This window comes from Penicillium subrubescens (genome assembly GCF_028828155.1).
Source record: "Penicillium subrubescens strain IBT 31985 chromosome Unknown utg000007l_segment0_segment0, whole genome shotgun sequence".
NCBI classification, from domain to species: domain Eukaryota; kingdom Fungi; phylum Ascomycota; class Eurotiomycetes; order Eurotiales; family Aspergillaceae; genus Penicillium; species Penicillium subrubescens.
In genome coordinates, this window is record NW_026643157.1 from 381391 (window position 1) to 395621 (window position 14231).

Here is a 14231-nt window from a genome sequence, read left to right on the forward strand (position 1 = left end):
TTTTACTCCTCAAAGTCACTCGTCTCCCACCCAGCCTCACTCTCACTAGCACTCCACACCGAGTGCTCCGGTAGTTCAAACTCAGGCTTTTTCTTCTTCTCCTCCACTTCCTCAACCTCTGCAGCGACTGCAGCCGCAGCGGCAGCGCCAACAGCAGCAACCCCCTTCTTACCCGCGAACTTCTTATTCTTCTTCGCTTTGCGCACTTCCTCCGCTTCACGGATAGCCTTCTTGGTAATCTCCGATTGCACGTAGGCGTCTCTCTCCAGAAGTTCGACCAGCTTCTCAACTGCGGGAGCGTAAGCCTGTGCCAGAGCGAGGTCGCCAACCTTGACGCGCATGTAGTCCATGGCCGCGGAAAAAGGGGCGTTTATGCCTGGGATATAGTCGCTGCGCGGCAGGCCTGGGCGATCTGGCAATGGGAAGTGGATGTCATCGAGTAGGTGTGCGGCGGATTTAAGGGTTGACGGCTGCTCTTCGGGCTCGTCAAGGGGGATGTCAGGGTCGGTGGTTTCCTTGGCGGCAATATCGCACATATCAACGTCATTGTGCCTGTTTGTTCCGGCATTCTGGTCAATGGCGGCGATCTTCTGATACCGCTGACTGAAATGCGTGAGGAAGATTGAGCGAGCACCCATGCGGCGGGCGACTTCAAGGGCCTCGGCTGCGGTGGAGTGACGCTTTGCAAGTGCTGAGCCGATCATGTCATTCTGGAAGGTGGCTTCGTGGATGAGAAGGGTTGATCCCTGGCCAATGGAGGCAAACTTGTCCGAAGGTCGGCAGTCACCAGAATAGGAGACCTTGAATCCATCGGGGAAGACGATAGAGACGGCGAGGGCGCCCTTGCAGTGCTTCACACGAGTGGTAAGGATATCATCCACACCGAGAGCAGACTTCAGCAGCGGAGTCAGAGGCGAGGAATCATCCTTGAAGTTGAGTACGGTTCTTCCACCAGATGCCATCCCATAAGGAGAGTTGCCGTTGCGACTTTGGCGGAGGCTGAACCGGGTAATGATGGAAGGTCCTGCGGGGTCGGGGTGCGCACACAGGGGGATCAACTTGTCAAAGCCGAAATCCTCCACTGCGGCATACTCTTCCAGCCAGGCAATCATCATCTCATCGGACACCACAGCCAGGCGCTTTTCCTGGAGGATTTTCGTAATGTCACTCTCTGGCTCGATCGGCTTAGAATCTGACCCATAATTCTCCTGGTACCAGGCCCTAATCAAGGATGCTGTGCCGAGATGATGGTCGGCGTGAAGGTGGCTAATCCAGATCATGCGCAGGTTCTGCAAAATCTCGCGGGTCTTTTCATAACCGAAAACACGGTTGATCTGTCCAAGTGTGTTCTCACCGCAGTCCAAAAGATAATAACCATATCCAGGAACGTGGAGTAGTGTCGCAGACACGTTGCGGTACTTGGAAGGGGAAGATGATCCTGTTCCCAGGGCAGTAATCTCAACATCAGCGCCAGGAAGGCCCTTGCGCATCTCAGCTAGTTGGTGTTGGAAATATGGCTTCTTGACCCGGGTGCGAATGACTTCCATTCGCTTTTCAACAGACCGTGGAATCTGGAAAAGAGTCTTGGCAGTATTCAAAGGAGTTATGGCATCGCTCTTGTTGAAGCCAAATTGCGGCTCCATGTCGATAACAAGCCCAGGCTGGAGAGCTTCGAATGGAGACTCCTCCAGCGAAATGCTCCCTGGTTGGGAGCCAGTCTGGGCTTGTGGGACTGTCACATTGTCATGGACAGGAATTGGGTAGTTATCTCCCCTCAGACGAGCAAGTCGGACAGCAGCCCCAGCAGCACTGTTGAATGCCAGGTAGTTGGGGCAATAATCCACACCAGAAACGGTGTGCTTAGCATCGGGGAATCGTGCAACGAATTCCCGAAGCTTGGGGTGGTCACCCACTCCCGGTCCCAGAATCCAGATGAAGACTTTGAGCTCGGTTGTTACAGAAGGCGAATTCCACTCGGGGCGGTTGACCAGATCCTCGACATACTCTGGTGATGGCAAGTCAATGACCGCAAGGCCTTTGCCACGTCGAACTGCACCCAGAACCATATTCGGGGTAACCGTGCTGCCGTCTGACGCCTGGACGGCCTCTCCCCGCGCCAGTCGAGCAAAGTCCGGACCTTCGCTGACACCCAGGTCCTTGGCCTTTTTGGCATCAAACTTTCCTCTAATATCGTGACTCCGAATCACGTAAGAGACCGCCTCTTTCGAGGGAGTGGTTGGTGGCAGAGAAGTAATTGTGGCGCCAGGCCAAGGCTTTCGAACAAGGACCTTGATGTCAGGCAACTCCTTCTCGTCACCAGGGATAGGACCCTTATACGGCTCAATGTCCTTAGTATCCACATTGCGCACAAAGAGAGCCGCCGGCATTTTCACCTCCGCCAAGGGGGTCTCAATGAGCGCATCCATCTTCCAGTCTGAATCGAACATGTCCGAGACAATAGACTGTCTCAGCATCTGATTCTGCGCATTCTGGTCCAACTGTTCGTCGGTCTCCTGGAACTCATCCAGGCTGCGCTTCCGCGGGCTGTGCGAGCGCACCACTTGCGAAGCACCAGTCGGCTTAAGAGGCAGAGCCCAGACCTTGATGTTCGTATCAATGAAAGTGGGTACCTCAAAGGGATCCTCCTTGTCCGTACGAATCTGCTTTGAAATGCTTGCCGAGTCATACTCCTTCATGTATATGGGCATACCCGTGCGGAAAACAAAACGCCTCGCCGTAGCCATTGTGTGCATCAGATTCGTAGCTCCATGGACAGTCACGTTAATTTTCCTCGGCTCTTCCGCGCTAGAGGACTGCTTGGCCTTGTTTTTAGCCTGCGTACCAGCAGCCTTGCGCTCCGCCTTTTTCTTGTTCCCTTCCTCCAATGCATCATTCGAGGACTTCAGCGCATCCGCCTGGGTCAAAATGACACCAATCATGCCTCCCATATTAGCCCATTCTGTCCGACCTGTTATGAAGATGTCGCCAATCGAAGCCAACTTGTGAGATCTTTCCGTACACGCGCGTTGTGTGCCCTCTGCAAGTTGACCGAACAAGTAACGCTTGTCGGGGAAATGGAGGCCGACAACCGTCCCGGGGGTGTCGGCCGTCGGCGTCGTGATAACCTCGAACCAGGCCTTCATTGGGTGTACGCCTTTCGAGTCTATACGAATGTCCTTGATATCTGGATTTTCGAGGGACTCCGGTTCACAAATCACGTATCTCTGTACAGGAGGGACGGATTGCGCAGTATAAGGAATGATGCAGGTGTCTGCGGCGATGTGTGGGTCTAAGGGTTGAGCTGGTTTCTTTCGAACGCGGAGCTGGGGACGTTTGACAGTCGTGACTTGAGGTTTTCGCTGGTGTTGAAAGGGTTGTCGAACTGTAGTGTTGCGAAATCCTGCTGTAAGAAGAACGGTTGTTGAGACTGACGTTCGAGGAAACACGCGCGGGGCGACAGCGCGAGAAACCGCGGCAAAGAGGTTACCGCGGGCACTGAAGGAAGCCAATTTGGCTGGAGGAGAGAGAAAATGAGGTAGAAATCAGCATAGATTGGCCGTACGAGAGACGGGGGAAGGATGATAATTTGATGCGGAGCGAAGCTGCGGAACCGAACTTTTTTGGGTGGAGATCCCTCTGCGTCACGCCCGCCTGAGTCAACCTTCACCAAAGTTGCTCAACTACCAATTAGATCATTCATCACATTTAATTGGCTTAAAGAAAGGATATGTTACGATGTGTTACAAGTATTTGGAAATCCATATTCATAGAGTAGTTATATCAATTTTCAGCTCTTATTTGGCTGTGTCATAGTATGCGCCGAGTAATCGCTACAAAAATTTCCACCCAAAAGCCCATAGCCCAGCCCGGGAGATACACACGATGAAAAACTAATGAGCGCCATAAAACTCCCGAGGGGCCATCTGAGAAACTCCAGCCCCGATCACTCGCAAGATGTAGCTAGACAATTCGGCGTAGGTGTGTGATTCACCAGGCATGAGAGAAAAAAAAAAAAAAAAACGCAAAATGAGAAAGGAGACAGGGCGATGCTAGTACATAAATAGACAGATATACAAAGAAAATGGTACCAGAAAGGTAGGACGCTAAATGGGGAATCACTGGAGGTGGGAAGTGGCTAATGACACCCGCTCAAAGGCGGCATGCATACTCTGGCAGAGCGATCTCAAACGGTTCTTGTCGGCGTCAGTGACCTCGTAGGGGGAACCCACCACAAGCTCGTAGCTAGGGGAGAACTTCTCAGTCGGGATACCGTCAAAGACAAGCTCGTCATCAGCAAGAGTAGAAGTAGCAGGTGAGTCAGCGAAGAGATCCGGCTCGGAGCCAGCAGGGAAGCTGACATCAGACTTCTGAGTCAGGGAATCCAGGTCGGGGATCTCAGGCAGGTCAAGGACTGGGGCCTCGTTCTTGTCGCTAGACAGGTGCGAGGATGACTTGCCACACAGAGCCTCGATGTCGAGCTCGGGGCCTGCGGGAACATCAAGGACTGCGAAGACGGAAGCATTGCCGTAGTTCATGTCAATACCCGAGTTCCAACCGTTGCTGGTCATCATGGAAGCGTCCATGCCCTGGTTGGGGACCATAGCCATCGTAACCTGGGGGTTTTGCTGCATCTGGAACTCCTGGGGACGAGGAGCGCTGGCCTCCTTGGGGATGGTGGCCGGCATGGTGGGCTGAGGGGCGGCCTGCTGGTGCTGGATCTGCTGCTGAGGCTGCTGAGGGGCGGCCATCTGGGATGGGAGGGTGTCGGGCATGTCGTTCAGGAAGCTGGCGAATTGGGGAGAGCCCAAGAGCATGCGGGCCAGGTCGTTGAGGCGGGCATTCTCCTCATAGAGGGCGCGGTTTTGAAGACGCAGCTCGTGAGCCTCGTTGGTGCGGGTCGCAATCTCGCTCTCAAGCTGACCAATGTACTCTGCAGGAAAATGGTTATTAGCTACTGAAGTCGCATTCAATTTTAAGTCGACTCATACATACCCTTGCGACGGGAGCGGAAAGCACGAGCAGACACCTTATTCCGTAGCTGGCGACGCTCCTTGCTGCTGAGCTTCTTACCCTCCTCACTAGCCAGAAGACGCTCATCCTCGTCCATATCAGCCTCGTCCTTCTTGGCTTTGGCCATGTGAGGAAGAACCGAGGGAGAGGGCGAAGCCTCGCCGGCAGCAACGGCATTGGCACGCATCTGCTGAAGCAGGCGGGAGATACGCTCCTCAACAACGGGATCGGGCTGACGAGAACCACGCACGGCGGCGCCATTGGGAGCCTCCTCCACGCGACGCTGTTGCATCTGTTGTTGACGGAGCATATCGTTGTGCTTTTGTTGCTGGGCCTTGGCCATCGCAGCCTGCTGTTGATGCATGCCAGGGTACATGCGGCCGACTTGGGTGGACGGACCAGCCTGAGCCAGCTCATGGCCGCCGAGCGCGTTGGGGTCGACATATTGGTTCTTGCCAGGGCCAGCCTGGAAGAAATACGGGGCGTTGTTCAAACCATCCGACTCGATGTCCATCTCGGATGGGTTGCGAACCGGGGCAGTGTTAAAGTCGAAGGTGGTATCCTCACGCTTCATCTGTCCAGCGAAGACCTCTCCGTTCATCGGGTAGCCCTGGCCACCGTTGGTGAAGTTCATCTGGGGAACCTGGTTGTAGGTCATGGACAAGGCACCAGGTGGCAGACCGGTCTGCTGGCGGTGCTCTTCGTAGTGATGGCTAGGGGCGGGAAAGGCGAGAGGGGATTGTCCACTGGAAGCGAAGCTGGTGCTGCGGACATCACTGGCGCTGTATTCAGTGCCGGCGACGGACGGCTGGCTGGTGAGCGCAACCTTGGGACGGGCGGCGTCGGCGGAAGTGTAGGCGAGTTGGTCGAAGTTGATAAAGGAGTCGAGGTCTTGGTCGTAAGAAGTGTTCATCGGCATCGGCGAGGCCGTGGCGTGCATAGGATGTTCTGCGAGAGTTGCCATGGTGTGTAGGTGTTTGGTACCTTACCCCTTTCAATAATGGGATTTTGGGAGGGGGCAGGTTATATAAGGATAGGGGGGTGGGTTGAGAGAAGCGAGAGAAGGAGCGAGTGTGGTTCTAGAGGGGGATCAAATCGATCAAAAAGTTTGGATGTCTGGGTCTAGGATGGAGAAGGGGAGAGGGGATGTGATAAAAGTGGAAATCAGGAGAGCGAACAGCCAGAGCCATAAAGGGCCCCCCTCTCCAAAGGCCCCAAAGGCCCCAAAGGGCCCAACAGGCCAGCGAGGATTGCGCGTCCTCTGGGCTGACTCAGCGGGGCTGGCTGCCCCGAACCAGTGATTGGTTCGGTTGCCACCCGCGCTGAAACGGTTGCTGTTTACCCCGGCATCTCTCCCTTTGGTCTGTCGACGACACTATTGAACACATCTACTCTGTCGAGGGCTATAGTATGTTCAGTAGTATACTTTAGAGCTTGATTTACGAGTAAATTTCCGTTTTCGTTCTACTGAAGTCTCTCGTCAACTGTTTGTCGTTGAACTATTGACATCTGCCTGAAAAAAATGTACAACTACAATACTGAAGTACTGTATGGCTGTGACCGAATCTCTAACTATACTTGGTAAGTGGGGCTCATCAGTGCAGGAACAACTGGCTCTGATTGGCTTCTGAAGTAATGAATTTCCAAGATTATCATGCATTTTTATTATTAGTCTATGGTTCGTTCCAGACTTACTGTACCGACTCTACTGAGTAGATTTCACCGAGGTCACTGCATGACGCCAGTGGCTGTGCCTGTTTATCGCCCATCAGCTCTGGATTACCGCATTCGGCCAAGTCGCATTCCTCGTTGACAGCAGGGGTTTGGTAGAGGAATGCATAACTCACGAGGTACAATTGCGACTATCAAGACGATTGAACCTAGGGGCGCTACGAGACGTACTATACAGAGTACAGTACATACAGGAGTTGTTTTCAAAGATCACCAGCCGCTCTAATGAGCCAATCTCAACGCCAAACTGGGCTATCTCGGCACTAGAGACCAACGGGGGCTGCATCCAGCGCTTTGAATGGTGGCCACCAATCGAAGTAGCCCACTTAGCTCTATCGACAAGGATGATAGGCCGCTAATACTGGAATTAGTGGTGAAGAAAAGCTTGGGATGAACGAGGTTATGCCTGTCAGCCTTGTGCATAACCTTGAATTCCTGGCTGACCACGCCAGCCTTGGGTTCTATTCTCCATTGAATCCTGAAGCAAGTGAACAAAGCTCATCATTATCGGATTAGATGTGCCGATCAAGACCTAGCAAAACGAAACATTTATCCATGAAATATGGAACGAGGCTGAGGCGCTGGGCGTCAAGCCTCCAACGCCGGGAGGCCTAGAATTCTATGGTAGGCAAAACCACGGAAGATGATCATTTCGGAGTACCGAACCCGTCGTCTCAGCAAGGTGGACATGATCACAGGGCAAAGAGTCGAGACTAGCAATAAGGTTTTTCTGGCTCAAGACTATCGATTCATCGGAATTATTTAAATTCATCTCAGCCCGAAAAGGCTTTGCTCAAATTTGCGATGATCTTTTTTTGGCGCCGGCTTACTTCCGCTGCACGTGATGTAAGCCTATTCTGGATTTGGTTAGCTCGGCCGAGTTTAATTCAAAGCCGAGTCTTCTTTCTTCATTTCCTCGGGTTTACCACCAACACCTCGCCGATTATTGAATCTCACTTCTCCATATTCTATCCTCAATACAGGCGATCCGGTGAGTTAGTGGTGGCAAGGGCAAACTTAATTGCTCTTTTTCGAGGGTTCGAATTCGACATCTGCGGCGCAGGGCCTTCGCTTTCAACATCTCGCCCTACTCGTTGAGTGGTACGGGATAAATCATAACCGCCTCTGTCTGGACTCAACGAGTGGATCACGGACCGAGAGAGCTTTGTTCGCAGATGAACGAGACCGGCCGGGGTTGGCCCCTTTTTCAGCAAAGATCACCTAGGGCTGAGACATGCCATGCGAATTTCACTGGCATTTTGTCTTTGAACGACATCGTGCGAATCTGAGGCTGTGTCAGAAGGTTTCTGTCTGCGCCTCGATGCCACATGTCCTTCCTGCTCCGTGTTCCACCATACGTCGGTACAGCATCATCTTTGCAGTGGTCATCCACGTAAAAATAGACCTGCCACGCATGATGCACTGTGGCGCCAGTTCGGCATCAATAATTGAGGCGATCATTAATACTCTAACAGGCGCTTAGCGATCTTGAAGATTCAAGCCGGGCTTTCGATTCATCTCCATTCCTTCCAGAACACTCGTGACTTTACGAAGAACGCGATCATTGGTCGGAGTGCGGAGGTCTCCTTCCCAAACCGGCGCCGAAGCTCGGCTTGATCGAAATCTTCAGCTGGTACGTGGTGGGTCCCTCATAGGGCTTCGGCATTCTGTCCCTCCACTTTCCAATAGTCAAGTTTCCGTCCGTGTATACGAAAAATGGCGGGCAGGTAAACGAACTTTACTTTGTGCTTTGCGCACTATTGAGAATAATTTTCTCTACCAAGGATCAACAAGTCTGCGAACCGGTGAAGGAAAGATGGACTGATTCTGGCAGCATTCCACGGCTACACTGAAACGCATCTTGCGCACGCCGTCCAAATGTTGAGCTACGGTCCAGAGCATCCCAGATTAGTTTAACTCTTTGTCCATTGTCTGGTTATGTGACGACGACTCCTACAAGTCCCGCCACGTCCCTGATCGCCCGGCTTTTACAAAGACCCTCAAGACCCTTGACTGAGTCGACTTGAGGGCCTCGACGGGCGTTGAAAATATGGTTGCATGACGACAACCCAGGTACCGTTGGAATATCACCGCACTCAGCATCGAAAGTTTGGAACAGTTTAATTGCGACCCCATATATCGATCTAGCATCCGGGATCTAGATCGCCTATCAACCCCAATCAGGTACTCCCCGTAAAAACTCATCCTGTGAAGGTTGGCTTTTCATGGCTGTGGTCTCGAATGTTCAACTGACTTCTCAGTCTAGACCGGTCTAGGCAGTCTCTCCATCAGTCGTCTAGGAACTGGTCTGCGGATGACTGAGCGGCTTCTACGTGTCTCCAGACCGAAGATGGCGGATGCTGTATTCGGAACTTAGTGATGGAATTGTCTAGGCCTGTTCATTTGTCATGGGATGTCTAACCACTTAGTTACAAGGGAGGCTCTGCAGAGATTGTACGAGGCTTGGAGCCACTTTCGTCACTGCAATTAGAATATATCAACAATGTGATAGCTACGGAGTACTTGGAAATTGGCCAATTGGGGCAACGGAATCAAAAGAAAGGGGGAAGGATTGATATTGAATTGATTGATTGAAAAGAAACATGATATGAGGGCGCTTATAGGGGTTGAAATACACATGAGCTTACAGTATAACGAGGATCCTCGGATGTTACAAATTCGGGATGCCTAATAGCAACGAATTTGTGTTGGGCAGACACACTTTGTCGTTATCTCATGCATGCAGGTAGTTGTCACACTGCAGACTGTATGTTGAGATACGAGTACCAACCCATTCGGGTTGACAGAATACCTATAGATGGCTCGTAGAATATATCACTCAGTGACAACGCTAAACTCAGAAATTGAGCGAAAGTCGACGGAGATTGTTGTCAGTAAATCCATCTACATCATTCCTGCTTCTTTGCAGCTTCCCCTCGCGAAGATGAGCCCATTCCAGCGAATATTGACTGAGAAGCCCATGCAGCTGGCCAGGCAAAAGATCCTTCAACATCCAGGTGCTCGTCGTCAGATACGAGGTAATCTATGACCGCGATGAAAATGTAGGCTCCAATGCCAGTGAAAATATGCCACCTGATGCATTTCAGCAATCAGCTTATGCTTTCCTTAAAGGTGGAATGATTCCTTTGGCGCAATTTGATCCTTACCATCCATGTAGCTCGAGTAGAAAAGCCCAAGGCAACCCTATAGCTCTCCGGGAGCTTCTCAAGAAGCCGCAGACCCATCCATCAAGAATCCAGACTGCATACCCGAGATGGAAAATGACTATTTTCAAAGATTCTTAGCTAATGTGAAAACATAACGTTTGAGGCAGGAATATCTTACCAGCTCCGAATCGCACCATACCCCAAATTTGTGTTCGTGTCACTGAATTACCCGGAACTCGAGTATTGATCAATTGAATAGTGCGAACCCCAATGATGAAAATGGACGCAACAAAAGTCACGGAGTGTAGAAGTAGCTCATCAGTTGCCATATGATAAGCAACAACAATTGCCAGAGCCGAGGCTAAAATAATCGCAGTGAGGCTTGAGTTTCTTCGATCTGAATTGACTGTGAGTACTCGATGGAGAACTGGAGTTGTCGTAAAGAGCATAGATAGATCATCCACTAGTCCCAGAGTTAGCAGTTTTCTATCGCCGAAATGCAACTGGATAGAAAGCCTGACTCATCTGCGTGTGGTAATGAAGACTAGTATGGAAAATGCCAGAGCATATTCCAACGGCCATCAAACCCCAATAGGGCAGAGCCCTGAAGAAATCAACATTTGATTTTCGTCGCAGTTGACGGAGTCCATAGATTGCATAAAGAACTGATAGGTTAGATAGAGAATCTGAAATACTGGATAATCAGAATCAGTGCTATCGGATATGTACCATAGGCAAGATTGGTCAATGTATTGACAAATTCAGCAATATACTTTGTCACTAAGTAATCCTAACAAGAGGAAAGACTAGTTAGACCCAGCTAGCTAAATTTGAATACTGTCTGAGAGATTTGTCTCGTACTTCTTCACAGAAGCTTTTGACGTGTCAGCATATGGTTTATCTAGATTGGGCAGCGCAGTACTATACTGACTTAGCTTTGGAGCTCGGTGAGCCCCAGAAGGGGCTATGCAAGCCCATTTCTAACGAGACGTCAGTCGTACGTATTCTGAGTGAGAATATGGACGCTGAAACAGCAAATCAAGAATGCCTGGTATGTGTGGTGGTGGCTATGTTGAAAATCATCAAATACTTCCAGGGAAAGTAGTACTAGAAATGTGCATCCATGTGCATATAAGCCGAAATTGACACCAGGCAGCAGTGAAACAAAAACCGAGGAATGCAGCACCCCCCGGACAAGCAAACAAAGTGACAAGGATCTCAGCCTCGCTTTAAAAAACTTACCGGATCTTGTCAGACAGCTGTCCTCGGAGTCTATGTCAAATCGCAATAAGGATCAAGTTCTGTCACAACTATTGCTTAAACAAGCAGTTGTTACGGCGCTAAACCTAGCTAGGCAAGTGGGTGTATATACAGTGTTCTTATGCACCGACGCATCATAAGCTGATCTAACCTTAGAGGGTAAGTAGTTTTGATCCTAGATTGATTAGCTGATTGATCCAGGTGCATACTAAAATGAGAGGAATCCGAATTCAATTTCACCGACTTCCTCATAGCTCATAGAGTTAGTATACCTAAGATACATTCCATCATTTCTTACGGCCATTTGCGTCTACTTCAAAAAGCGACAGAAGTTCGACATATCTGATCTGTGACGACTGCTATATTTCAGGCTCCTAACGAGTCTCTATGTCCTTAGTGAAGGGGTTTCTCGTTAGTTCTATTCTGTTTTCTGCCCTAGTACTTGCTTTTCTTGTTGGACATGATTATGAGTCCCTTTTTGACTGTTGCATGGGTTATTAAACACTAATATTCTATTTAACAGCAGAGCAATCGTATCTGGTTGTTTATATCTATCATTGTTGCATAATCCTCCGATATTCTTTCTTATATTAAATCTTTCACTTATCCTAAAATCCAATGTACTTGGCCCTTACAACAGCTTTCATATCTTCCGAGTGAACGTTCCTTTCTAGCTCACCCTACACAATTGGCATAAACCAGGCTTCCTATAACAATTAGCCCATTAGAAACCAGTCTGATCAGGACAAAAGCTACAGTATTAATAAAGTGGTGTAAGTAAGGATAGACACTTGAGTCCTGACCCACCACATTGACTAATGACTATGTCAGTTGGCCCCGCCCTCTCAGCCACGCTCCTTCTGCCCCCACCAACGTAGCTACACCACCTTCAGCCCTGCTCATAGCACCGACCTCCGATTAACATCCTCAATCTCTTCACTCCCTCATCACTTCCTGATCCTCCCTGCGAAAAGAGCTTTGGCCCATTCGATATCAACATGGCACCCCACGAAGGATTAGTTCACCTGAAAGAGTACGACGTCAAGGACAGCAATGTGGAGCTGATTGGATCCGATATCGACCACCGTGTCAAGTACAATTCCGCCGCGACCGAACCAGCTTGGAATAACGGACGGATTGGCCAAGAAGCTGGATTTTTCATCTGGCGAATCGAAAACTTCGAGGTCATCCCTTGGCCCAAAGAGCGATATGGCGAATTTTACGACGGGGATAGCTTCATTGTGCTGCATTCATACAAGGTCGGGAAGCAACAAGGCGAGGAGAAGCTAGCGCATGATGTTTTCTTCTGGTTGGGGAGTAAGACTACGCAGGATGAAGCCGGGACTGCCGCCTACAAGACAGTCGAGCTGGATGAGTTCTTGCACGGCGCTGCGACTCAGCATCGCGAGACACAAGCGCAGCCCTCCGACGAATTCCTCTCCCTATTCCGTCACTACCAGATCCGGTCTGGCGGTGTGCGCTCCGGCTTCACCCATGTCGAGCCGAAAGAGCAAAAGGAAATCCTTACCCTCCTCCGCATCTTCAAGGACCCCGGTGGTGGCCGTGCGATTATTGTACACGAGGTGGAACCTACATGGCAGAGCCTTGACGAGAAGGATGTCTTTGTTTTGGATAAGGGTGAAAAGATCTGGGTCTGGCAGGGCAAGAGCTGCAGCCCAATGGAGAAGGCTAAGGCAGCGCAGGTGGTGAATGACATGACTCTAGCAAAGCACGTTGACGTGGAAGTTCTGTCGCAACTTGAATCCCGGTCAAAGATTATTGTCGATCTGCTGGGAGGCAAGGAGGTGCAACAACAGACATTCCAAGCGTCTCGACCCGGGTCATTCGCCAAGCGATCCATTGAGGCACATGATACAACTCACCCGCGCAAGCTGTTCCGTCTCAGTGATTCCTCTGGACAATTGTCCTTTGATCTTGTCAAAGACGGCGGTCGGATCAACCGGTCGGACTTTGACGGCAACGACGTCTTCTTATATGACGTTGGCAACAGACTTTGGGTCTGGCAGGGTCTTGGTGCTAGCGAACACGAAAAGGCGCACTGGCTCAAGGTTGCCCAATATTACGTGCGTCAACTTCAAGAAAGCCAAGAAAGTTCCGAAGCATACCTTACTCCGATTGCCAAGGTGGTTGAAGGTCATGAAAGCTCAGCGTTCTTGAAGGCCATTGAAGTGTAGGTATGTACATATGTTTCCTTTCATATATTTTCTAGAACTGAACCCTCCAAATACACTTCAAACCAACCAAGCCCCTCCATTAGTTGCCACAGTTGACCCCGTCACAAAATAGTCCTTCATCAGGTACAGGTAGGCCTCAGCTGCGTCTTCAGGATAGCCAATATCCTTTGTGAGCGACTGTCGAGTATACTTCTCAATCGCGCCCTCCTTCATCTCCTTGGGGAGTCGATCCGTCAGCTCCGTCAGAATAAAACCAGGCGAAACGGCGTTGACGCGGATAGGTCCTAGCGTAATAGCCAGACCCTTCATCAGACCTTCCACTGATCCTGCCACAGCAGGCGCCAGCCAAATTGATGGCTTCTTGCTTTGAGTCCCAGTAGTCAAGGTAATGGACGAGCTCTTGCTGGAAACCATGTACTTGGGCGCATATTTCCCCACTGCCATCGCGCCAAACAAACGAACAGTGAGATACGCGTCGAGATCACTGAAAGAAGCCTCTGCAAGTGGTACCATTGGAGGTACATTGCCAGCAGTGAAGACAATATGGTCAATTGGCGCGGTTTCCGCGGCGTATTTGAGTAGCTTTTCGATGGTTGTGTCCAGTTCGTCTTTGATGGAGAGGTCGGCCACATAGCTGCGTACTGCTGAGGCTCTGGTCGGGTTGCTATTACGAAGGCTATCGGCAGCTTTGGATACTCTTTCTTCGGACGAGGATGTGACGGTCACTGTTGCGCCGTCCGCGACAGCTTGTTTGGCGACCGCGAAACCGATGCCAGATGTACCACCAATAAGCAGGACATTTTTATTTGCGATTTTAGAGACCATGATCAATTAAATTAAACGAAGGCGATTGCTTGATTCTCTTCTA

At 50.5% G+C, this 14231-nt stretch overlaps 5 protein-coding genes across 5 annotated transcripts; 1 reads left to right on the forward strand and 4 right to left on the reverse strand.

Annotated features, from left to right (window-relative positions):
• Positions 1-2: 2 nt before the first annotated feature.
• Positions 3-3143, reverse strand: N7473_009888 (ribonuclease Z; the record flags this gene model as incomplete). The annotated part of the gene is made up of 1 exon (XM_057155827.1): positions 3-3143. The coding sequence occupies one exon, from the start codon at positions 3141-3143 to the stop codon at positions 3-5; it is 3141 nt and encodes a 1046-aa protein (XP_057004482.1).
• Positions 3144-4115: 972 nt separating this feature from the next.
• N7473_009889 (bZIP transcription factor) lies at positions 4116-5974 on the reverse strand (the record flags this gene model as incomplete). Its single annotated transcript, XM_057155828.1, has 2 exons — positions 4116-4930; positions 4993-5974. The coding sequence occupies 2 exons, from the start codon at positions 5972-5974 to the stop codon at positions 4116-4118; spliced, it is 1797 nt and encodes a 598-aa protein (XP_057004483.1).
• A 3676-nt stretch (positions 5975-9650) lies between these two features.
• N7473_009890 (ceramidase) lies at positions 9651-10886 on the reverse strand (the record flags this gene model as incomplete). The annotated part of the gene is made up of 7 exons (XM_057155829.1): positions 9651-9834; positions 9909-10026; positions 10087-10371; positions 10430-10573; positions 10638-10698; positions 10770-10782; positions 10840-10886. 7 exons carry the CDS (start codon positions 10884-10886, stop codon positions 9651-9653), a joined length of 852 nt encoding a protein of 283 aa, XP_057004484.1.
• A 1280-nt stretch (positions 10887-12166) lies between these two features.
• On the forward strand, positions 12167-13363 carry N7473_009891 (gelsolin family protein; the record flags this gene model as incomplete). The annotated part of the gene is made up of 1 exon (XM_057155830.1): positions 12167-13363. The coding sequence occupies one exon, from the start codon at positions 12167-12169 to the stop codon at positions 13361-13363; it is 1197 nt and encodes a 398-aa protein (XP_057004485.1).
• Positions 13364-13420: 57 nt separating this feature from the next.
• N7473_009892 (SDR family NAD(P)-dependent oxidoreductase) lies at positions 13421-14188 on the reverse strand (the record flags this gene model as incomplete). Its single annotated transcript, XM_057155831.1, has 1 exon — positions 13421-14188. One exon carries the CDS (start codon positions 14186-14188, stop codon positions 13421-13423), a length of 768 nt encoding a protein of 255 aa, XP_057004486.1.
• Between the last annotated feature and the right edge of the window lie 43 nt (positions 14189-14231).